The 25047-nt window shown below is 38.7% G+C and overlaps 1 protein-coding gene across 2 annotated transcripts in view; it reads right to left on the reverse strand.

Moving 5' to 3' along the window:
• Window positions 1–24725, reverse strand: part of STXBP3 (syntaxin binding protein 3) — a 56272-nt gene extending 31547 nt beyond the window's left edge. Inside the window, exons 1-6 of one of the 2 annotated variants that reach the window (XM_061410988.1) lie at window positions 24575–24725; window positions 8459–8508; window positions 7765–7846; window positions 6894–6970; window positions 3836–3914; window positions 2499–2599 (exon numbers count right to left, since the gene is read on the reverse strand). In XM_061410988.1, the coding sequence (XP_061266972.1) occupies window positions 2499–2599; window positions 3836–3914; window positions 6894–6970; window positions 7765–7846; window positions 8459–8508; window positions 24575–24623 (438 nt within the window). In that variant the 5' untranslated portion in view covers window positions 24624–24725. The remainder of the gene's footprint in view (window positions 1–2498; window positions 2600–3835; window positions 3915–6893; window positions 6971–7764; window positions 7847–8458; window positions 8509–24574) is intronic. The other variant, XM_061410989.1, reaches the window with a different exon arrangement.
• Window positions 24726–25047: the final 322 nt, after the last annotated feature.

The following is a 25047-nucleotide window of genomic DNA, read 5'->3' on the forward strand; positions in this document are numbered from 1 at the left end:
TCTCACAGTATTCTATCCCACTGCAGTGGAAAATATCTGTTCAAAAATATTTATTGCCCTTCCTGACAGGGCCCCTCCTTACAGGTGTATAGTTCCCACTCATGGATATCAGCCTATCTATGGTCATTGGAATGTGAACAGAAGTGACATGTGCCTACTTCCCTGCAGAAGCTTTAAAAGCCATTGTATGGCTCCACCATTTCTCTTTTCTTTCTGCTATGTCCCAGAGAAGAGTAAACTCTACTCCTTCAGCTTACATCCCAGAATGAAGAGGATATAGAGCAAAGACCTAGTCAAACCACAGTGGACAATAACATGAATGAGAAATAAACTTTGTTGTTGTGAAACACAGATTTGGAGATTTGTTACCACATCTTAAATTAATCTAAGTTATTATCTAATACTCCAATGAACCAAGTAGAACTCTGGAGCTGGTTTTCTTTCTACATTCACATCTTGCCTTTCCTTCCCTTTCCTCCCCCTACTTTCCATCACCAACATGATGTGTCCCTTTAGACTATTACCAAATGCTTTCTTCATCTCCATGACCCACAACCAGTTCCTTAAATACAGGAATTCTCCGTTACCCCCACTCACAACTTCCATTTACTTTTCTTGCAAAATTATAGCTAGCTTAGATCTATTTCTATCTAGACACAATCTAGCACCTTCTCTACTAACTATACCAGATTTTTTGTACTCCTAAGGTCCACTGTAAACAAACTTTCTTATATTGATGCTTTCCATCTAATTGTCCTAATTTATATGTGATAGTATTAATTAAACCCTTTGAAAGGGAAAGAGTTTTCTTTAATCCCTTTGACTCATGGATTTAGGAGAAGTCAACCACTTTTCTCTCCATGCAACTTCTAAATATGTTTAATGTAGAACTTCTCTTCTTTGGAAGACTATCATATCTGACTTTACCAATTTCTCTTCAATGATCTCCCAACTTCTACTTTTCCTTAAAGACTTTGGTACTCTTCTGTGTCTGCACATTTTCTGCCATCATTCTTGATGGAACCTGGTGCCTCCTACAACTTGGTCCCAGCCTACCTACAGATTTATTTATCATACCATCACCCCTAATAATCCATAATCCTGCTGCTTTCTTGTACTTTTCTGCTTCTGTATCTTTGCACTGAGGCTAGTCTCACTTTGTAGAGTATTAAACTAAAGTTACATAATATATTCGGAGAAGGCCATGGCAACCCATTCCAGTACTGTTGCCTGGAAAATCCCATGGACGGAGGAGCCTGGTAGGCTGCAGTCCATGGGGTTGCTAGGAGTCGGACACGACTAAGCGACTTCACTTTCACTTTTCACATTCATGCTTTGGAGAAGGAAATGGCAACCCACTCCAGTATTCTTGCCTGGAGAATTCCAGGGACAGCGGAGCCTGGTGGGCTGCCGTCTCTGAGGTCGCACAGAGTCGGACATGACTGAAGCAGCTTAGCAGTAGCACATAATATATTAAAGGAAAAAAATCTTAAAGTAACCTTTGGAAAACAGTTTAATGTTAAGCAGGTATCTAAAGATTTTACGATTATGGCCTTCATCAAAAACAGCAATAGCTTAAAAGAAAAATTCATTATTCAGGACCTTTTTATTTCTTAAAATATCAACCTTATGGTTCTAAGAAATAGTAAACTATTCCAATTCTACAAAATGTTAGAATCCAAACACAGAGAACAGAGCTAAACAATACACTAGCTGTGTGATTAGGGCAAGTTACTTAACCACTTTGATTTCCCCATCTTTAAAATGGAGACAGAATTACCAATACATTTATGTAAAGCATTTAGGAAAGCATCTGACAGAGAAAGTACTGTGTGTTTGCAATTATTATTATTAATTGAAGGCTCATTAACTATTCCAAAGGCAAATAAAATCTATGAGAATCCTTCATTTTATAAATTAAAATAAACGATAGTTTATATAATGTTGTGTAAAAAGTTTACTAAAGAATTTTGTTTTAATATCACAAACGGTTACAGAATATAAACATTTTTCTTTGGAGTCATTTAACAAAGATTATGCTCAAAATCTTTTGATTTCATAATCTAATAGGGCTGTACATTTTGACACACACAGGACTTAGAGATGTGAAATTTAAGTCCACTTTTACTATTAACGCTATATTCCAATTTAGTACTCCTGTTCCTACCTTCATCAGAGTAAATGCTTATTTGTGGATTGTTTAAAATTCACCAAATGTACAACACATAAAATATTGTTAGGATAAGCCTTTTTAGCAAATAAGTTCATAAAACTGCATTTTAAAATCGTTATTACAAGGGTCAAGCTAGGAGAATGGGCAGCTTGTGCTTACAGTAGAACTTTTTATTTTTAATTTTAGTTTATAATAATCCAAAATAAAAGGAGTTTTACTGTAAGCACAAGCTGCCCATTCTCCTTGCTTGACCCTTGTAATAAGCCTTTCAATGCTCAAAAAAAAATTTTTAATAAAACATTTAAAAAATAAAAGTAGAAAGTACCTGAGATTCAAGTGGAATGAAGGAAATATTTATTTCTTTACATCTTCTTACTGACTTGGAGCAAGAAGCCTTAATTTTGTTAAAGAGACTGTCAGGGCAGACTGAGAGGAGGAAAAAAAATCAAAGTATATAACTGCATTTAAATTTTCATTCTTTTGAATAAGTCATTCCAACATCCAAGAATATTTATTTTTATATATAATTACTGACTTTCACAAAGTAATTTACTATGAGGATAGAGATAATATGTAAATACTGCTTTTCACTTTATACAGCAGATAAATTCTAGTAATGAGCACTGTAACAGAAATTCCATTTTCCCCATTCATATCCACCATAACCTAAGATGTGTTTCCTTACAGAGCTGTTAACACAGCAAGCTAAAATTGTCAGGAAGGAAAATCAAGTCCAAACTAAGGACTTAATAAACTTTTGAAGGACTTTCAGAGCTTCTTAGGAATTCACACTTTTCTATATCTGCCACTAAGTGTAGCCACACCATACAAATTTTTCATCTTTCCTTGCATTATAGGGCTTTCTTCAATGTGAGGAAATTCCAAGCCTCCAAACTAGTAAATTCTGCACCCTAGAGCCGTCTTCCCCTTGCCCCTGCCTTTTACCTAACTGCTTATAGTTTCACTAAATCTAGGTTGGAGTATTAACCATGGGCTTCTACTATCTTTTAACACGATGTTCTTTAATTTCAAGATTCCTTAAATTAAAAGAGGCTTCACACATTAAAGTTTATCAACTCCATAAACATGATTTCTGTGTCACAAGGTTACTTAAATGGCAAATACTTATGGCATTTTCTAAAATGCAAACTGCTGCTAGGTATGAGATAAATAATAATTTACAGGAAAAATAAGCTAGAAAGCTGCTTTTTATTTGAATCTACAGCATAGAAAAAGAAATGTGATAGATTTTCTCCCTTACTGTTAGCAAACAGATGACAGTTTCTTCACTGCATCTCCCAAAGGGTCTTATAATATACTTTATTATACAGTCAAATCCCCAGTTGTAACTTTGGTTTAAAGAAGAATTCTCCCTGTTATTGGAACAGAATTTGAGGGATAGCTCTCTCTGTCAAACCCCTCTCCCCTGTACACCAGCAAAAATGACCATCTTCTGAAACTAGTTTGGAATGATTTAATTTTCTATCACCTTATCATGAATTAGGATAGAAATAACCTTAGGATAGAATTTTTAGATTCTTTCTAACCTAACTAGAACAAACAATAAATACAAAGTCACTACTATTAAAATTAGCCTAAGAAATATTTCATAATTAGTAGGATTTGAAATAATGAAGCAATAACTTTTACAAAGCTACTTACAGTCAGTGAAGTAGATATACGCTGCTTTATATTTGTTCTCTGATTTACCTCCAAAATCACGTAAAAAACAGTCTACAGACTGAAAAAAGGTTGGATGTTAATATACATTTTATCAAATACTAATTTAAATGTGCTACTTTTGAAATAACTAAGATTATTTTGATGATAAAGTAAAACCTTAACTGTCAAAACTGTAACTTACAAACTGATTTTTTAAGATGCTATGTTATCTAGCCACTTACAGTGAGAAGTGAAATAAGTAGTAAGGTAAGATATATGAACAGAGAGTGCTCTTTTGGTGATGAGGAGACCTAAGAATGGTCAAGTAACTAAGAAGCTGAAGCAACATAGAAGACAAGACTACTGGAAGAAAATGAATGTACGGTGAAGTATTACCTACACAGATAATGAAACCATCGAGACTATTACTGGAGAAGTGTTAAAGAGACTGCCAATGAGCTAAGAGCTAAAATTGCCAAGAGGGATTAGAATGAAAGACTAAAAGGTTGGCAGACTACGAGGAAGAGGGAAAGCAGGTAATATACTCTAACAGTATCTGCCTCTCTGCTGGTAGTTTTCAAGATACAACAGTCTGAAAGCAAGAACAATTTAATCTTCTCATCCATCTGTTCCTTTCTGTCTCCCTGCAACTCCTACAACCAGTATATTTCTGTTAGAGCTCATTAATGTATCCTGCAAGTCTCTTATCTTCCCCACCATGATTTCCATGATTTTTTTTTTTTTGCTTTGAGATACTTTGTTTTGTTTTGGTTTTTTTTTAATATTTATTTATTATTTTGGTTACTCTGGATCTTAGTTGAGGCAAGTGAACTCTTAGTTGAGGCACGTGGGATCTAGTTCCCTGTCCAGGGATTGAACCTGGGCTTTCTGCATTGGAAGCACAGAGTCTTAGCCACTTGATCACAAGGGAAGTCCCGAGATACTTCGTTTTTATCTTAAAGACTATCAATTAAAATTTCCATAGTGATTATCCTCCTCTACAGTCAACTACTTAACTAAGAAAATATACTTCAGAGCTTCAGAAAGTTTTTACATGTTACACCAGACTCTTAAGTGTACTATTTTCTGTTCAGATTATCACCCTTCCTTCCAAGCTCTTGTATTTTGCCATATGTATCCTCTTCTCATTCTTACTAAACCTTCTCTCTCAGGTCACTTGACCCACTTAGATGTGTGGTTGCTTCCATGTCAGCTCAGCTAACACTTAGGTTTAGTTGTTGGGAGTATCCTAAAGAGAGGCAGTACCATAAGAAGAAGGTAAACAGGTTTCTCCTCCTGAGGGCTATAAGTATAAAAGAAAACAAACCACCCATCTGACCTTTCCCTAGCTTCCCTGGTGGCTCAGAGGTTAAAGCGTCTGCCTGCAATGCAGGAGACCTGGGTTCTATCTCTGGGTCAGGAAGATCCCCTGGAGAAGGAAATGGCAATCCACTCCAATATTCTTGCCTGGAAAATCCCATGGGCGGAGGAGCCTGGTGGGCTACAGTTCACAGGGTTGCAAAGAGTTGGACACGACTGAGCGACTTCACGTTCACATTCACAGATCTTTTATAACCAAAACTCTTCCTAAAATCTGTCATTTCATGACCCTTGCCTGAGAACTCTCTGTAGCTAGTCCCCAGATGCTTGCCCAGCCCCTGAGGAAGGAAATCTCACACCAAGTTTCTCTACAAGTGCCCAAAGAGTCCAAGGCTTCACATGTACCCATAGGTCTATAGGACCCAAAAGATAATTGATTCAGGACAGGAAGAGAAACTGGAGTTGGTTGTGGGAGATAAAGGAGTCACACTTAGATATAATTTTCTCTGAATTCTTTGATCCTTTCCTGAATATTTAATTCTGTATCCTGCTTTCTGTCACTTACATTAAAAATGAACATTTACATAGATCATTAAAATTTTCTAGAAATCTCATTTTCAATGGTCACATGGTCTTTCCTACCATTATGTGTTAATACTAAGAATTTCTCTGGATTTTAGGAATTTAGTTTGACCATTTACGGATTTTTTTTTAACAATAAATTTTACGATTCAGAACGTTTTAAGGTTCTTGATATGGCAAGTTATTTTCCAAAATGGCTGTATTAATCTATACTCCCACTAGCAGTGTATAGTAGTTTCTGCTCCATTATCCATTGACAATGCATATTGAGAGCTAGATAAGATACATAGATAAGACAAATAAATAAATAAATGTCTAAATATACACACACACTTTTTTTAGTCCCTCTGCCAATTTAGTAAGTGAAAATGGTGCTTTTAACTTTCATTTTTTTCTGAGCATAAATTTTCTTACAAAATTATATTACAGATAAGATACAAAATGTCATTAAAATCTACCAGCAGCCAACATGTAGAGATTACATAGTAAATATTTGGGTTTTTCCCTACTGTCTGCTAGAGTTAGAAGAAACTGGAAGTGTAAAATTAACATTTTTATTCTAAGAATAAGCCAAAGGATGTGTTGGAAAATGCACTCTCAGATACTATACAGAATAAATGAATCTGATACTTTATATGACTCTAAAAGCTTGTTGACTTTAAGTATGAATTAAATCATGGTTAGATTATAAATTTTAAAAATTCCTTTCCTATAAAAAATATATACACATACACATATATGCATATATGTGTGTATACACATACATATGTATGTGTATGCCATAGGGAAGTAACTAACACTAATGAAAGATTAATCCAAGACTATTTCTTTTACATACACTTCTATTCTCCTAAAATCATGGTTGACTAGAAACTACATGAGTAACAAATTATTCAAAGAAACTTTGAAACTCTATTGTTTTATACAAATAAATTCTGCTTTCATATAGGGGAGAAAGGAATTCTTTCACATACATTCCCATTGAGAAGAAGGCAAATAAAACAATCTTCTAACTCAGAAAGATTTTCTTACACAAACTAGTTTATAACACTACCTGTATAATAAAGGACATTTTATTACTTTAAATTTTCTAAGAGAAAATCACATCTATGGTGAAAGTTTTGAAGAACATACTGTTTAGATTCAAAACACTCACCTTTGATGTTGGAGAGATAAAATAAAGAGCTTTCATTTGTCTGACAGGTTCTCGATTTTTATAAATATTCTCCACAACTAACAAAAAAAAGTCCAAAATATAAACAAAAGAATTATATTTGACTTAGAGTTTCAGTTTTCACATTACAAATTATGGCATTTAATATCTGTCTTCAAAAGTCTATTATGAAGAGCAAATTTAAATAAATGGGTTAAACAATGATGAGTTATGGATGATAATATGATTATGAATATTACAATATATTGATACTTTCCCCAAAATGTAAGAAAAATTAAAATCTCATTAACACAATCCTGCCTGGTGGAAGACAGCAACTGTGGCAGTGTTATTTTTCATAACCCTACACTAAAGCTGATTTAAATATGCAATTGCCTCATATCCAGGTAATAAAGAGAAAGTTAAAAAGTCAGTATTACACACTTGGAAATATGCACAAAAGTTGATTTTATGACATAAATCTTACTATCCATTTAAAAACAAAACATGAAAACCACAAACATCAGCCAAAATACTGAAGTAAACTTACTGCATCAACACACAAAACTATAACGAATATATAAAACAATAAAAAATTTGAAGAACAAACTCAACAAGGCAACTGACTTAGTCTTGGTTAGGGGTGCTTAATTATATGTCTCAGCTGAGGGGAAAAATCCTGACTTACAAAGGTTATTCTGAAGATTCACAAAGAAAAGAGTGTCCAGAATAATTATTATAGCTAGAGTTACTAAGAAAATAAGACATAATCCCCTGAGAAACACAATTACTAACTAAAATTTATTAATACTTTAAACTCTCCTTATCATAATAAAAAAAAAAGTTTTTCATGGTGAGTATTTGAAACACTTACCAGTTATACCCTCTGCTAGAAGATCTGTCATTTTGCAACATGATGCCAAAAGCTTAGTGGTAAATTCATCTAGAAGCAATATCTTAAAATGAATATAAATTAAGCAATAGTATAAGCATTTGACTGCCAAGAATTCACAAAAGACATAATTTAATGCATTAAATATACTCAAATTCCATAATCTTTTTATAACATAAAATTAAAATATCAGGAGAGCAAGCAAAATTATCTCAACTCATTTAACTTTCATGACTTAGAAATTTATTTCCTCAATATACGGTCATATAATATTATACATAAGTAAGCAATATTTTCACTTTGAAGCAGAATTTGTTCACTTCAAATGTATCTTATGTTGAACATCAAATTTTCTTAAAATCATAAAATGCTGCTTGTGGTGGAATAATTGTTCTAGGCACTGTTCTAAGCACTTTACATGAATTAATTCATTTAATATTTACAACTACTCTATGTTACTACCATCCCTATTTTACAGATAAAGAAACAGGCATAGAGCCATCAAGTAATTTGTTCAAGAAGCCACAGCTAATAGGAGGTTAAGTTGGGATTTGAAGGCAAACACTATGGTTCTAACTCTGTATTTTATACAAGCGTAATAAGTAAAAAATATGTACAAGCCCTCAATAAAGGTTTCTAGTGTTATGCAAATTCTATGTGACTATGTAAATCCTACCTTCCATTCGCCTTCTTTCTTGCAGTCATCAAACACTGTTGCTTTTATCTCTGCAAAGAAAAAGAGAACTATTTAGGAATCTTAATAAATTGTTAGAATAACTACTCAAAATGTTCAAGATGGCTGGGAAATATCACTTGCAATTGCTCAGCTTCATAATTGCTCAGCTTTACGTATACACGAGTAAAAACCCAGTTCTCTTTAATACTTAACCTATACGGTACATTTAAACCATAATATATTTTAACTTTTTGAGACTAAAAATATTAAAAAGGCTAATATAATTATTGTCCTTTACAGCATCGGACTTTAGTTTCACCACCAGACACATCCACAATTGAGTGTTGTTTCCACTTTGGCCTAGCCACGTCATTCTTTCTGGTGCATGCGGGCTCAGTCACTCAGTTGTGTCGGATTCTTTGAGACCCCATGGACTATAGCCAACAAGGCTCTTCTGTCCATGGGATTTTCCTGGCAAGAATACTAGAGTGTGTTGCCATTTCTTCCTCCGGCAGACCATGTTTTGTCAGAACTCTCACCATGACCTGCCCATCTTGGGTGGCTTTGCACAGCATGGCTCATAGCTTCACTAAATTATGCAAGCCCCTTCACCAAGACAAGGCTGTGATCCATGAAGGCAATACGTGAACCGAGAACTTCCAGATGTTCAAGCTGGGTTTCAAAGAGGCAGATGAACAAGAGATCAAATTGTCTATGTTTAGTGAATCATGGAGAAAGCAAGGGAGTTCCAGGAAAACATTTAATTCTGCTTCATCCACTATGCTAAAACCTTTGACTGTGTGGATCACAACAAATGGAAAAATTCTTAAAGAGATGGGAATACCAGACCACCTGACCTGCCTCCTGAGAAATCTGTATGTGAGTCAAGAAGCAACAGTTACAATTGGACATGGAACAACTGGTTGAAAACTGGGAAAGGAGCATGACAAGACTGTATACTATGATCCTGCTTATTTAACTTATATGCAGAGTATATCATGCGAAATGCCAGGCTGGATGAATCACAAGATGGAACTAAGATTGTTGGGAGAAGTATTAACAACCTCAGATATACAGATGATTCCACTCTAATGGCAGAGAGTGAAGAGGAACTAAAGAGCGTCTTGATGAGGGTCAAAGAGGAGAATGAAACAGCTGACTTAAAACTCAACATTCAAAAAACTAAGATCAGGGCATCCAGTCCCATCACTCAATGGCAAATAGAAAGGGAAAAAGTGGAAGCAAGGACATATTTTATTTTCTTGGGCTCCAAAATCACTGTGGACAGTGACCACAGCCATGAAATGAAAAGACACTCTTTGGAAGGAAAGCTATGATAAACTGAGACAGCGTATTACAAAGCAAAGATATCATTTTGCCAACAAAGGTCCATATAGTCAAAGCTATGGCTTTTCCAGTATTGGATGTGAGAGTTGGACCATAAAGAAGGCTGAGTGCCAAAGAATTGATGCTTTCGAATTGTGGTGCTAAAGAAGAATCTTGAGAGTCCCTTGGACTGCAAGGAGATCAAACCAATCAGTCTTAAAGGAAATCAACTATGAATATTCATGGTAAGTACTGTTGTTGAAGCTCCAATATTTTGGCCACCTGATGTGGAAAGCAAACTCAGTGGAAAAGATCCTGATGCAGAGAAAGACTGAAGGCAAAATGAGAAGAGGGCAGCAGAGGAAGTGATGGTTAGATAGTATCACTGATACAATGCACAAGAATTTGAGCAAACTCTGGGAGTCAGCAGAGGACAAATGAGCCTGGAGTGCTACAGTCCATGAGACTGCAAAGAGTCAGACACAACTTAGAAAGTAAACAACAATAATATTTAATTATATAAACACATCTGGAAAAAATTTCTGAAAGTATTATTTGACTTGGTTTCCCCAACTCTACTTAAATCCTAAGTAAACAAGATGAAAACAAAAAACCTGCAGGAAAATCCCTAACCAGCTCATTACTAAATTACATCTGACAAATGAAACCAGGTAAGTAAGTTTCTTCCTGATTTACTTCATTACAATTTTCAAAAATGTGTTACAGCATTCAGTTCAGTCGCTCAGGTGTGCCGGACTCTGCGACCTCATGGACTATATAGCATGCCAGGCTTCCCTGTCCATCACCAACTCCTGGAGCTTGCTCAAATTCATGTCCATTGAGTCAGCGATGGCATCCAACCATCTCATCCTCTGTCGTTCCTTCTCCTCCTGCCTTCAATCTTTCCCAGCATCAGGGTCTTTTCCAATGAATCAGTTCTTCACATCAGGAGGCCAAAGTATTGGAGTTTCAGCTTTGGCATCAGTCATTCCAATAAATATTCAGGACTTATTTTCCTTTAGGATGGACTGGTTTGACCTCCTTGCAGTCCAAGGGACTCTCAAGAGTCTTCTCAGCTTTCTTTAAAGTCCAATTCTCACATCCATACATGACTACTGGAAAAACCACAGCTTTGACTAGATGGACCTTTGTCAGTAAAGTAATGTCTCTGCTTTTTAATATACTGTCTAGGTTGGTCATAGCTTTTCTTTCAAGGAGCAAGTGTCCTTTAATTTCATGGCTGTAGTCACTGTCTGCAGTGATTTTGGAGCCCAAGAAAATAGTCTGTCACTGTTTCCATTGTTTCCCCATCAATTTGCCATGAAGTGATGGGACCAGATGCCATGATCTTCATTTTCTGAATGTTGAGTTTTAAGCCAGCTTTTTCACTCTCCTCTTTCACCTTTATCGAGATGCTCTTTAGTTCCTCTTCACTTTCTGCCATAAGGGTGGTGTCATCTGCATATCTAAGGTTATTGCTATTTCTCCTGGCCAGAATACTACAGTGGGTAGCCTTTCTCTTCTCCAGGGGATCTTCCCAACCCAGGGATGGAACCCAGGCCTTCCACATTGCTGGCTTATTCTTTACCAGCTGAGCCACCAGGAATACAGGAGTGGGTAGCCTATCCCTTCTCCAGCAGATCTTCCCGACCCAGGAATCAAAGTGCCTCCATTGCAGGCAGATTCTTTACTAACTGAGCTATCAGGGAAGCCCAAGAAAGATAGTACTGTCTTGCGATCCCATGAACTGTAGCCTACCAGGCTCTTATGTCCATGGGATTCTCCAGGCAAGAATACTGGAATGGGTTGCCATTTCCTTCTCCAGGGGAACTTCCCAACACAGGACTGAACCCAGGTCTCCTGCATTGCAGGCAGATGCTTTATTGACTGAGCTATGCAGAAAGTCCAATGTTACAGCATTAGGATACAAATATTCAGATCTATAATGAATAAATATTAGCAATGTGTTCCTTGCAATGATTTTCAAAATTAATCTAAAAATATGTATTTTAAATTATTAAACAGTACACAAAGGCAATCCACATAAATACATGTTATTCTACATGGTAAGACAAAAATTTCCCACATTTAATGTTCTATTAATTTACAATTAACTTTGAAAACTGTAGTAAAATTAAATATAAATTATAGCAACTTGTGTTTTTCCTTAATTCTTGGTAATGAGATATTTATACAATGCATTTCTATTTAATTTATATTTGTTTCACTTCATACTTCTGGAAATTTACCATAAAGTTTTTGGCATCGTGTTAAAAATGACATGTCCAAGTAGAGGGTATATTTGATAAGGATATGCAGATGACACCACCCTTATGGCAGAAAGTGAAGAGGAACTAAAAAGCCTCTTGATGAAAGTGAAAGAGGAGAGTGAAAAAGTTGGCTTAAAGTTCAACATTCAGAAAACGAAGATCATGGCATCCGGTCCCATTACTTCATGGGAAATAGATGGGGAAACAGTGGAAACAGCATCAGACTTTATTTTTGGGGCTCCAAAATCACTGCAGATGGTGATTGCAGCCATGAAATTAAAAGACGCTTACTCCTTGGAAGGAAAGTTATGACCAACCTAGATAGCATATTCAAAAGCCGAGACATTACTTTGCCAACAAAGGTTCGTCTAGTCAAGGCTCTGGTTTTTCCTGTGGTCGTGTATGGATGTGAGAGTTGGACTGTGAAGAGGGCTGAGCGCCGAAGAATTGATGCTTTTGAACTGTGGTGTTGGAGAAGACTCTTGAGAGTCCCTTGGACTGCAAGGAGATCCAACTAGTCCATTCTAAAGGAGATCAGTCCTGGGTGTTCTTTGGAAGGAATGATGCTGAAGCTGAAACTCCAGTACTTTGGCCACCTCATGCGAAGAGTTGACTCACTGGAAAAGACTCTGATGCTGGGAGGGATTGGGGGCAGGAGGAGAAGGGGACGACAGAGGATGAGATGGCTGGACGGCATCACTGACTTGATGGACGTGAGTCTGGGTGAACTCTGGGAGTTGGTGATGGACAGGGAGGCCTGGCGTGCTGCGATTCATGGGGTCGCAAAGAGTCAGACACGACTGAGCGACTGAACTGAACTGAACTGATATTCATTATAAGAATTATGACCTTAAAGGTTTTACTGTGTTTGGGAAGGTTTGAAAGTGTTAAGAAGTATTAGTTAAAGGGCTTTTATATGTTTGCTGGGGAGACTATGAAGTTATATGAGATTTACAGCAAAAGCCTGAAGTATTTAACCATAATTCAAGCCTAAAGCAGTATTTTCTAGTATTCTACAGGCAAAGAGGAAGGCTTTTCTTAAGTAGCACTGAGACACTAAAACATTATGGTACTTCCTATCTAAGCTTGCTTTATTCTTGGATACCTAAAACAAATAGAAAATCATAGACATTTTGCTTATTTTTGCCAAATTTGTGTCTTTCTCTTAAGAAATGAATGCTCACGGGATTTATGATGGAGCACACTGAACAGCTCCCCAGTAGAAATCATTCTAGTCTTTTAACACCTTGGAAATGGCATTGTTTTATATGGCAGAAACTAATCACATGTGGCTTACTGAGCACTGGAAATGTGGCTCGCCTGAACTGGGATGTCCTGCAAGTATAAAATACATACCAGATTTCAAAGACTTAGTATAAAAAAAGAAATTTAAAATATCATTATTTTATTTGATTAGACATTTAAATGGTAACATTTTGGATATATCGAGTTAAAAAAATATATTTTAAAAATTAATTTCACCTGTTTAACTTTTTTTTTTTAATTTGGCTATTAGAAAATTTTAAGTAACACATGTGGCTTGCCTCTTATTTCTAACTAGACAGTACCACCTTAGAATCTGAGGATACCAAGCCAGTAAGTGCTAGCATCTCAAAAATAAATGATAAAGAGATAACTAGTATGTGGCCACAGAGAAGGCAATGGCACCCCACTCCAGTACTCTTGCCTGGAAAATCCATGGACGGAGGAGCCTGGTAGGCTGCAGTCCATGGGGTCGCCAAGAGTCGGACATGACTGAGCGACTTCACTTTCACTTTTCACTTTCATGCACTGGAGAAGGAAATGGCAAGCCAGTCCAGTGTTCTTGCCTGGAGAATCCCAGGGACAGGGAGCCTGGTAGGCTGCCATCTATGGGGTTGCACAGTGTTGGACACAACTGAAGCGACTTAGCAGCAGCAGCAGCAGCAGCAGTATGTGGACAGAGGTTAGGGGCATCCATGAAAAGTGATTTGGTTACAGGTAAAATGTGTTTGGAGTAGTCCAAGGAAATCACATCAACTAATATTACAGAACTAAAAAGGTATTTCCTCTAATTATTAATGGAAATTATTTAACCTTATAATCCATTTCTCTAGTACCCTAAATACGGATACATCCTAAGATTTAATTCTCTTACTTTTGCTCATGGTCTCTACACTCTTCCTCAGAGACCACGTTCAATTATATAGTATGGTATTTTTATCTATAATCACAATGCTGTACATGAGATCCTCAGAACTTAGTCATCTTCGAACCGGAAGCTTGTACTCTTTGACCAACTTCTCCCTATTTCCTGCTAATCCACAGCAATCCTTCATTTTTCCACACATTCTCATCTCTCCTTGTACTTCTTTCAATTACACAATACAGGTTTAAGCAGCTACATGCCTTAAATTGAGATTAAATGCCCTAAAAACTGCTCTAGATGTCTCCACTTCTATGAGTTTTATTGTCATCTTAGTCATTGTCTTCAGCTATTTTCTCTTTTCTCCATTTCTAATCACTGCTGCTGCTGCTGTGGCTAAGTCACTTCAGTTGTGTCCGACTCTGTGGGACCCCATAGATGGCAGCCCACCAGGCTCCCCTGTCCCTGGGATTCTCCAGGCAAGAACACTGGACTGGGTTGCCATTTCCTTCTCCAATGCATGAAAGTGAAAAGTGAAAGTGAAGTTGCTCAGTCGTGTCCAACTCTAGTGACCCCAGGGACTGCAGCCCACCAGGCTCCTCCGTCCATGGGATTTTCCAGCCAAGAGTACTGGAGTGGGGTGCCATTGCCTTCTAATCACTAGGCAGTATCAATTGTTCTTCTTGGTGACTGCCACCATCTCAGACGGTAAAGCATCTGCCTGCAATGCAGGAGACCTGGGTTCGATCCCTGAGTTGGGACGATCCCCTGGAGAAGGAAATGGCAACCCAGTACTCTTGCCTGGAAAATCCCATGGACTGAGGAGCCCGGTGGGCTACAGTCCATGGGGTCACAAAGAGTCGGACACGACTGAGTGACTTCACTTTCACCATCACTACCAATGCCCTGATTCTTACTCTCTCTCACAGAATTACTACAATAATCTCCTATCTGGATTTCCTGCTCCCTACCTCTAACCCCTTTACATTCCCCAGTACGTTTTCCACATTGCAGTCAAGAGTCCTCTTCCTGAAGCACAGCCCTGTCACTTCAATACCCACTTCAAAATTCTCTCAAATTCTGTTACCTCAGAATAAAATCTAGATTCTATTATTCAAAATCCTCCATCAAGTGGCCTTCACCCAATCTCTAAATTAATCTTCCACCAGTCCAAATGCTACCCAATTAATGACCTATTAATACCAATTACCCCAACTTTTCTCCTTTTTTTTCTTCTACATATGAAGTGAAATATATTTAAAATTTTAACATCAAAGAGGATGTGAAAATACTGATGGAAAAAATGAAAGGAGAACTAATAAAATAGTGTATGGCATCAGCAATGCCAAATGTATAATCAGAAGGGTTCTGGGGTTAACACTTCATAGAGGTGGTACTTACATGAATAAAAATTTATCCAGCTATACGTTTAGCAACAGTGCACTTTACACTAGCATTATACTTAGTGAAAACTTTAGGAACAAAAAATGACTTCCTTTCAGCATTGTTCTAGTCCGTCCACAAAATGCTGACAGCTGCTGTTGGAGGAGGAAAACAAACTTTTCATCTTTAATGGCTTCCCACTGCTAGAGCATTTTAAAAAATTTAGCTCCAACCTACCTTTTATAGCCTTCATCCCCCTATTCCTTGCAATAAATATTCTGTACTCAAACAAAAGGAATTATTCCCTCTTCCATAAATAATCACATACTTTAATGCCTCTGGGTCCTACTTCAGATTTCCCTGTCTGGCAAAAACCTACTACCTTTCAATGTTACCTTCTATTTAGAGTTTTTCCTAATGGAGTTCCAAAGAGGAAAAAATTTCTTTTTCTTCTCTTTTTCTGTGAAACTTCTTCATGCTGCTAATATAGTACTTAGTACCGGTATAACTGTCTCCTCCCACTGAACTGTAAATTCCAGGAGGTCAAGGAATATGAATACAGAAGGGGGAAATGTGCAAACAGTGACAGGTTTTATTTTCTTGGGCTTCAAAATTACTGTGGACAGTGACTGCAGCCATGAAATTAAAAGACACTTGCACCTTGGAAGGAAAGCGATGACAAAACTAGACAGTGTATTAAAAAGCAGAGATGTCACTTTGCCAACAAAGGTCCATGGAGTCAAAACTAGGGCTTTTCCATTAGTCATGTAGGAATGTGAAAGTTGGACTACAAAGAAGGCTGAGCACTGAAGAATTGATGCTTTTGAACTGTGGTGCTGGAGAAGATGCTTGAGAGTCCCCTGGACTGCAAGGAGATCAAACAAATCAATCCTAAAGGAAATCAACCCTGAATACTCATAGGAAGGACTGATGCTGAAGCTAAAGCTCCAATACTTTGGCCACCTGATGCAAAGGGCTGACTCACTAGAAAAGACCCTGATGCTGGGAAAGACTGAATGCAAAAGGAGAAGGGGGTGGCATAGGATGAGACGGTTGGATAGCATCAATGGACATGAATGGACTCAATGGACATGAATTTGAGCAAATGCCAGGAGATAGTGAAGGAATGACAGGGAAGCCTGTGCTGCAGTCCATGGAGTCTCAAAGAGTCAGACACGACTGATTGACTGAACAACAAAAGGAATATACACCTAGAACAGTGGGTGGCACAGGTTACTCAATAAAAATTGGTTTAAATGAATACATGATTCTGCAAATATCCAAAAAGCAAAAAATTGTGTTACAAGATAAAGAAGTAACCAGAATGAAAAAAGCCATAAAGATAACAGATTAAAACAGAAAAACAAAAAAATATTTTCTATATGCCCGTGTGTGTGTGTGTGTGTGTGTACGTGTGTGCATGCATGCTCAATTGTGTCCGACTCTTTGTGACACCATAGACTGTAGCCCACCAGACTCCTCTGTCCATGGAATTTCCCAGGCAAGAATACTGGGTAATTGCCATTTCTTTCTCCAGGGGATTCTTCCTGATCCAGGGACTGAACCCAAGTCTCTTGCGTCTCCTGCACTGGCAGGCAAATTGTTTACCACGAGCGCCACCTGGGAAGCCCTATATTTGGGAAAAATAAGTTCTCAAGGAATTTATAAAACAAACCTGACTGGTTGTCTCTGGGAAAGGAGTCTGGGCTCTGGGTAGGGATGAAGATTAATTTTATATTACAATCTTATCTATTATCAAAAATTTTTGCCACATCAAGGTATTTAAGAATGACTAAAAATACTAATTACAAAGATTATGAAGGATGAAGAAAAAGTTATGTCAATGTTAAGCATTTAAAAAATGGAAGCAACAAAATGACGAGTAATTAATAATATATCTGAAGGTATATAAGGACTAGAAGAAAAACATGAAAAGCAAAAAGCTTATAATTTAAGGTGTCAATTTTAATTTATAAACAAATTACTTTGATCTGTAATTTTTCAAATTTCACATTCTCCAACATTTCCTCTAAAATATACAAAGTAAACTATAGACATTAGACTATTGTTTATAATAGGCTGTAGTGAATAAGGAAAAATAAAATATTGTAAGTGGGTTCAACTTGCTTTACTTAGTTACTATATTTAGTTACTATCGTTCTGCTGTGTTTTTCAAATAAACTACATCAAATTTTTATTTAAAATCTTTTATCAGTGATAGCTTTGCTACGACTCCCCTACAGCAAAAAATGGCAAATGAGCAATACTAAGCACTATAAATTTTTACTGATATTATGTACAGGAATTAATTTTGTAAATAAACGCAGCCCTTTGCACTCAAAACATTAAATTTTTAAAAGGGGTTTTAATGTAGTCCCTAAAGGCTGATTCCTTCTCATGTTTTAGGTCTCAGCTCAAATGTTACCTACTCAGAGAAATAGGGCAAAGGCGAACAGACTTTTGCCAAGAGAATGTACTGGTCATAACAAACACCCTCTTCCAACAACAGAAAGAGACAACTCTACACACAGATATCACCAGATAGTCAATACCTAAATCAGACCGACTATATTCTTTGCAGCCGAAGATGGAGAAGCTCTATACAGTCAGCAAAAACAAGACCGGGAGCTGACTGTGGCTCAGATCATGAACTCCTGACTGCAAAATTCAGACTTAAATTGAAGAAAGTAGGGAAAACCACTAGACCATCAAAAATGAAAGTGAAAGTGAAAGTCACTGAGTTGTGTCTGACTCTTTGCCACCCCATGGATTCCTCCATGGAATTCTCCAGGCCAGAATACTGGAGTGGGTAGCCTTTCCCTTCTCCAGAGGATATTCCCAACCCAAGGATCAAACCCAGGACTCCTGCATTGCAGGCAGATTCTTTACCAGCTGAGCCACAAGGGAAGCCCTCTAGACCATTCAGGTATGACCAAAATCAAATCCCTTACAATTATACGGTGGAAGTGACAAATAGATTTAAGGGATTAGATCTGATAGAGCACTTGAAGAACTATGGATGGAGGTTCGCAACACTGTACAGGAGGTGGTGATCAAAACCATACCCAATAAAAAGAAATGCAAAAAGGCAAAACAGTTGTCTGAGGAGGCTTTACAAAAAGCTGAGAAAAGAGAAGTGAAAGGCAAAGGAGAAAAGGAAAGATATATCCATCTGAATGCAGAGTTCCGAAGAATAGCAAGGAGAAATTACAAAGCCTTCCTAAGTGACCAATGCAAAGAAATAAAGGAAAACAATAGAATGGGAAAGACTAGAGATCTCTTCAAGAAAATTAAAGATACTAAGGGAACATTTCATGCAAAGATGGGCACAATAAAGGACAGAAATGGTATGGACCTAACAGAAGCAGAAGATATTAAGAAGAGAAGGCACGAATACACAGAAAAACTATACAAAAAAGAGCTTCGTGACCCAGATAATCATGATGGTGTGATCACTCACCTAGAGCCAGACATCCTGGAATGTGAAGTCAAGTGGGCCTTAGGAAGCATCACTATGAACAAAGCTAGTGGGGGTAATGGAATTCCAGTTGACCTATTTCAAATCCTAAAAGATGATGCTGTGAAAGTGCTGCACTCAATATGCCAGCAAATTTGGAAAACTCAGCAGTGGCTACAGGATTGGAAAAGGTCAGTTTTCATTCCAATCCCAAAGAAAGGAAATGCCAAGGAATGTTCAAACTACCACACAACTATATTTACCTCACATGCTAGGAAAGTAATGCTCAAAATTCTCCAAACTAGGCTTCAACTGTATGTAAACTGAGAACTTCCAGATGTTCAAGCTGGATTTAGAAAAGGCAGAGGAACCAGAGATCAAATTATCAACATCCACCAGATCATAAGAAAAAGCAAGAGAGTTCCAGAAAAACATCTACTTCTGCTTCACTGACTACGCTAAAGCCTTTGACAGTGTGGATCACAACAAATCGTGGAAAATTCTTAAACAGATGGGAATACCAGACCACCTGACCTGCCTTCTTAGAAATCTGTATGCAATAAAGGGGCAACAGTTAGCAGCAGACATGGAACAATGGACTGGTTCCAAACTGAGAAAGGAATACGTCAAGGCTCTATATTGTCACCCTGCTTACTTAACTTCTATGCAGAGTACATCACATGAAATGCCAGTCTGGATGAAGCACAAGCTGGAATCAAGATTACAGGGAGAAATATCAATAACCTCAGAGATACAGATGACACCACCCTATGGCCAAAAGCAAAGAGGAACTAAAGAGCCTCTTGATAAAGGTGAAAGAAGAGAGTGAAAAAGCTGGTTTAAAACTCAACATTCAAAAAACTAAGATCATGGCATCTGCTCCTATCACTTCATGGCAAATACATGGGGAAACAATGGAAACAGTGACTGACTTTATTCTTTTGGGCTCTAAAATCACTGTGGATGGTGACTGCAGCCATGAAATTAAGACACTTGCTCCTTGGAAGAAAAGCTATGGCCAACCTAGACCACATATTAAAAAGCCAGAGACATTACATTACTTTGCTGACAAAGGTCCATCTAGTCAAAGCTATGGTTTTTCCAGTAGTCATGTATAGATGTGAGAGTTGGACTACAAAGAAGGCTGAGCACCGAAGAATTGATGCTTTTGTACTGTGGTGTTGGAGAAGATTCTTGAGAATCCCTTGGACTGCAAGGAGATCCAACCAGTCCATCCTAAAGGAAATCAGTCCTGAATATTCATTGGAAGGACTGATGCTGAAGCTGAAGCTCCAATACTTTGGCCACCTGATGTGAAGAACTGACTTGTTAGAAAAGACCCTGAAGCTGGGAAAGACTGAAGGCAGGAGGAGGAGGAGACCACAGAGGATGAGATGGTTGGATGGCATCACTGACTTGATGGACATGAGTTTGAGCAAGCTCCGGATTTGGTGATGGACAAGGAAGCCTGGCGTGCTGCAGTCCACAGGGTTGCAAAGAGTCAGACATGACTGAGTATCTGAACTGAACAGAGAATCCTTTCCTGACCTATCTATCCAGAGCAGCCTCTTTCTATATATAGATATCAAGGACTGAAATAACCACGCTTATTCTTTGTTTACACACTTATTTTCTATTATTCACCACTTGAATAGAAGATTTCAGGAAGACAGGAAACTTATCTCCTTTCTATTGCTGTATTCCCACAGGAATTCAATATTTACTGAATAAATTGGGGGGCATTACAGAACTGATCTGTTCACTTTTTTTCCTGTTTATTTTTAAAAAATATTTATTTACTCAGCTTCATTGGGTCTTAGTTGCGGCACATGGGCTTAGTTGCTCCCCAGGCATTGTAAGGCTGATTCTTAACCACTGGACACCAGGGAGGTCCCCCCTTCCCACCCCATCGCCACCCAACATTTTACTTTTAACAAGCATTATTACCCATTTCATTCTCCCAGGGACTGTTTGGAATTTAAATCTCTAGAAGACACAATAATGGACCTGCCTTCAAGAAGCTTATTAAAAGAGTCACATCAGGCACCATTTGCAAAGTATAAACCACACATGCTACAGAAATATGAGACACGGGATTAAAATGAGAAGCTGCTACGGAGGTAATTGCCCCATTTGTGCTGAGTCTTGAAGGCTGGGTAACTTGGATAGTTGAAGAATAGGAGTAAGAGGAGCATTCTAGACAGAAGAACTGCCATCAAGATGTGGAGGCAGAAGATTTTGACAAGAGTCAACAGGATGGACTAGCCAAACATCAGTATTATATTAGGAAAAGTTGATAACAAAGTAGGCTGGAGCAGGTTATAAATCTTCAAATGCAGACTAAGTGTCTGAAAAGATCTTTAGGCTCAAGTGCAGGGTATCTCTCTGCAGGTCTTTTTAAGCATGATCATAGCTCAATACTATTACAGGAAAACCAGTCTGGTCAGATGAACTGGAGTGAGAAAGAACAAGGCTTGGAGGCTCATATAAGCTACTGAAACAGACTGGGCAAAAAATAAGGCTCTGAACTGAAGTTTAAACATTATAGAAAGTCATAGGTCACACAGAAACTCTGCAGCCAAAAAGATCTGGATTGGAATACTAAGTCTATATTTAACAGATGTATAAGGTTTTTTTAAAAAATGGCTTTATTATGATTTACATATCATATAACTCATCCAAAATATACAATTAAATGGCTTTCAGTATATTCAGAGCTGTATGCTTATCACTGTAATCAATTTTATAACATCGCATTACTTCAAAAGGAAACCCAGTTCCTTAGCCATAATTCCCACATCTCCCCAGCCTCCCTAGACATAAGCAACCACAAATCTACTTTCTACTAATCTCTATATATTTGCCTATTCTGGACATTTAATATGATAGGAGTCATATGGTTCTTTACGCCTGGCTTCTTTTCATTTGGCATAGTTTTCCAAGGATCATCAATACTGTAGCATGTATCAGTACTTCCTTCTTCTTATTGCCCAATAATATTCCATTATATGGACATACCACATGTTATTAATCCATTCACCAGTTGATGGGCATTTGGGCTGTTCTGACTTTTTGCGTATTTAGAATAATGCTGCTATGATAATAGGTATATTAGCTTTAACATCTGTTAGAGAGATAATAATTCTTATTAAGTTTTAATGTTTATAAAGAATAGTGCCTGGCACAGAGTAATGTTGAAAAAATATTAATTCCCTTCTTCCTACTTTGCAGGTAAATTGAAAGTTACTTATCTTCCTACCCTCATCAAACTGTACTACCCTGCTACTGCTACTGCTGCTGCTGCTGCTGCTAAGTCGCTTCAGTTGTGTCTGACTCTGTGCCACCCCATAGACGGCAGCCTACCAGGCTCCCCGTCCCTGGGATTCTCCAGGCAAGAACACTGGAGTGGGTTGCCATTTCCTTCTCCAATGCATGAAAGTGAAAAGTGAAAGTGAAGTCGCTCAGTCATGTCTGACTCTTAGCCACCGCATGGACTGCAACCTACCAGGCTCCTCCATCCATGGGGTTTTCCAGGCAAGAGTACTGGAATGGGGTGCCACTGCCTTTTCCGATACTACCCTAAGCCAAGCAAAACCTTTTCCCGGTCAAATATGATTCTCCTACCTCTGAAGAGATTTCCTCATTTCTTTCAGACTCCATCTTCTTTAGCTAACAGAATTCAGGGGCTCCCACTTCTCTACTCACTAAATGTTGAATGAATATTATCCTTTTAGTTATGGTCCTGTTTACACAGGACTTCCCTGGTGGCTCAGACGGTAAAGCATCTGTCTACAATGCAGGAAACCCAGGTTTGAGCCCTGGGTTGGGAAGATCCCCTGGAGAAGGAAATGGCAACCCACTCCAGTACTTTTGCCTGGAAAACCCCATGGACAGAGGAGCCTGGTAGGCTACAGTCTATGGCATCGCAAAGAGTCGGACACGACTGAGCGACTTCACTTTCACTTTCCTGTTTACAATTTCAAAAACTATTTTTTTGAATCCTTATAACACTTTTCTTCCGTTCATCATCCCCTCTTCTTTATCTTACACTCCATGTTTATATCCTGGTGCTACCTCAAGTTAACAGCACAAGATGGAAATTTTGTTATCTGTAAACACTCCCTCTTGCCTCATTTCCATGCTATCAACACTAATGTTACTAACATTAACCTTTTTTTTCCTGACAAATGCTGATGTTAAGGACCGTCTTGGAAATTATTTATACAACACAATTCATTACCTATTTTCATATATATATATATATTTATTTAAATACGATTGTGATTTTAAAACATTATCAACTCTTAAAAGTGACCCATATAAATTTTGAAAAACAAAATGGTAACCTTATAATTGTGTGTAAGTCACTCAGTTGTATACGAATCTCTGCAACCCCATGGACTGTCCATGGAATTCTCCAGGCAAGAATACAGAAGTGGGTTGCCATTTCCTTCTCCAAACCTTATAATTATCCAATTTAAAAAAATGTTATAACTTTTTTCCCCCTATTTATACACTTGTTTCTAGTACCTGATATGTTAAGGAACATGACAGCTATCGATTTGGAGTTTTAATTTTACACAAGAAACTCTATAACCCCCAGAATTTTATTAACTCAGTCATTATTTCTGTTCTTGCTCAACAAGCCTGAACCAGAAATACTAATTAGATGTTATACCCCTTTCCACTACTGGGCCATAATTACTTTGAACCCAGCAAGGCCAAACAATGATGGTTCTTCCTGTCTGGCCGTTTCATTCTCTCTCTAAGGTCGCAGACACAGGTTTGGAGTGATATTTACGAAAGTTGTAGACGACACGGCAGAATGGCAGAGTGTCAGTCACCAGTAAGTGGTGAAGCCCTAGATGAAAGGCGTGGCTCCGAGAGTGTAAAGAAAGAGGTGAAGGTGCAACTTTGCCCCGAGATACACTCATTCCCGTGGGCCCTTCTCAAGAACTCTTGAGAAAGTGGGTTGTTCTAGAAAGAAAGAAGGGTCTGTTTTTTTTAAAGGACAGGCATGGCAAAGTACAGGTGTAAAATTCTCCCGGATACTAAGACGAATGAGCAGAATACGCAGTCTTCGGAAACTCAAGTGTGGGGAGACGCGGGGGGACGGGATAAAGGAACACAGTGCTCAGATTGTCTCGGGTGGAGAGACATCGCCTACTGGTGGGGCCCAGGCGGGGGTGCAGCCGAGATCCGCGCAGGGGCCCCGGGCGGAAAAGCTGGGCCGGGGGCCGCTCATCCAGGACGGGACGTCGCTGTCAGGGCCCGGCCGAGCAGAGCCCAGACGGTGGCGGACGCCGGCATTCAGGCCTCGTCCTCCCGCTCCCAGCCCATCTCTGGCGCCGCCAGAACGCCAGAGGGCTGGGAAGGAAAGAGGAAGAAATCCTAACAGGAAAAACAGGAAGAAATCCTAACAGGGACCTGGGAGCCAAAGCAACAAGTGCCCACCGCGGCTCTCCAAGACACTGCTGGTCTGGGAAAGGAAAGCAGGGCCCGGAGCCACGGCATGCTGGCCTTCCCTTTCTCAGCCTCTGCCCCACCGAACTCACTCTGCCACACGACGCTCTTCAGCCCCCTTTCCGTCACCGGCGGCGCCATCTTCCCAAACGCTGTGGAGGAGCAGCCACCGCCTCCCACTCGCAACCTACTTCTCTGTGAGAGGGAGTTCTGGAGGGCCCCGCCCTTCGCTGCGGGGACAGCCCCGCCCACACCCACGGGTCACGCCCACAAGTAACGTCACGAGCTTCTCATGGGATTCCCGCCCAACCCCGGACTGAGGCTGCGCAGTGTGGGTGAATTCTCCGTGGGCAATTGCGCGCCTCCTAGCGGGAGGCTCTCAGCCGAATCTCGGCGTCCTGGGATGTCAGAAAGTGAAACCGTACCAATGGATTGTGAGCTAACACCGCCTAAGAAACTCGAATTCACGCATAGGATTCATGAAAAAGAGAGGGGTTCTTCGGTTTACAAAAGAATTCTTCACTTTGAGAAGCTATTTATAATAGACTTCACTCAGTCAGCTACC

The sequence above is a fragment of the Bos javanicus genome, chromosome 3 (assembly GCF_032452875.1).
Source record: "Bos javanicus breed banteng chromosome 3, ARS-OSU_banteng_1.0, whole genome shotgun sequence".
NCBI lineage: Eukaryota > Metazoa > Chordata > Mammalia > Artiodactyla > Bovidae > Bos > Bos javanicus.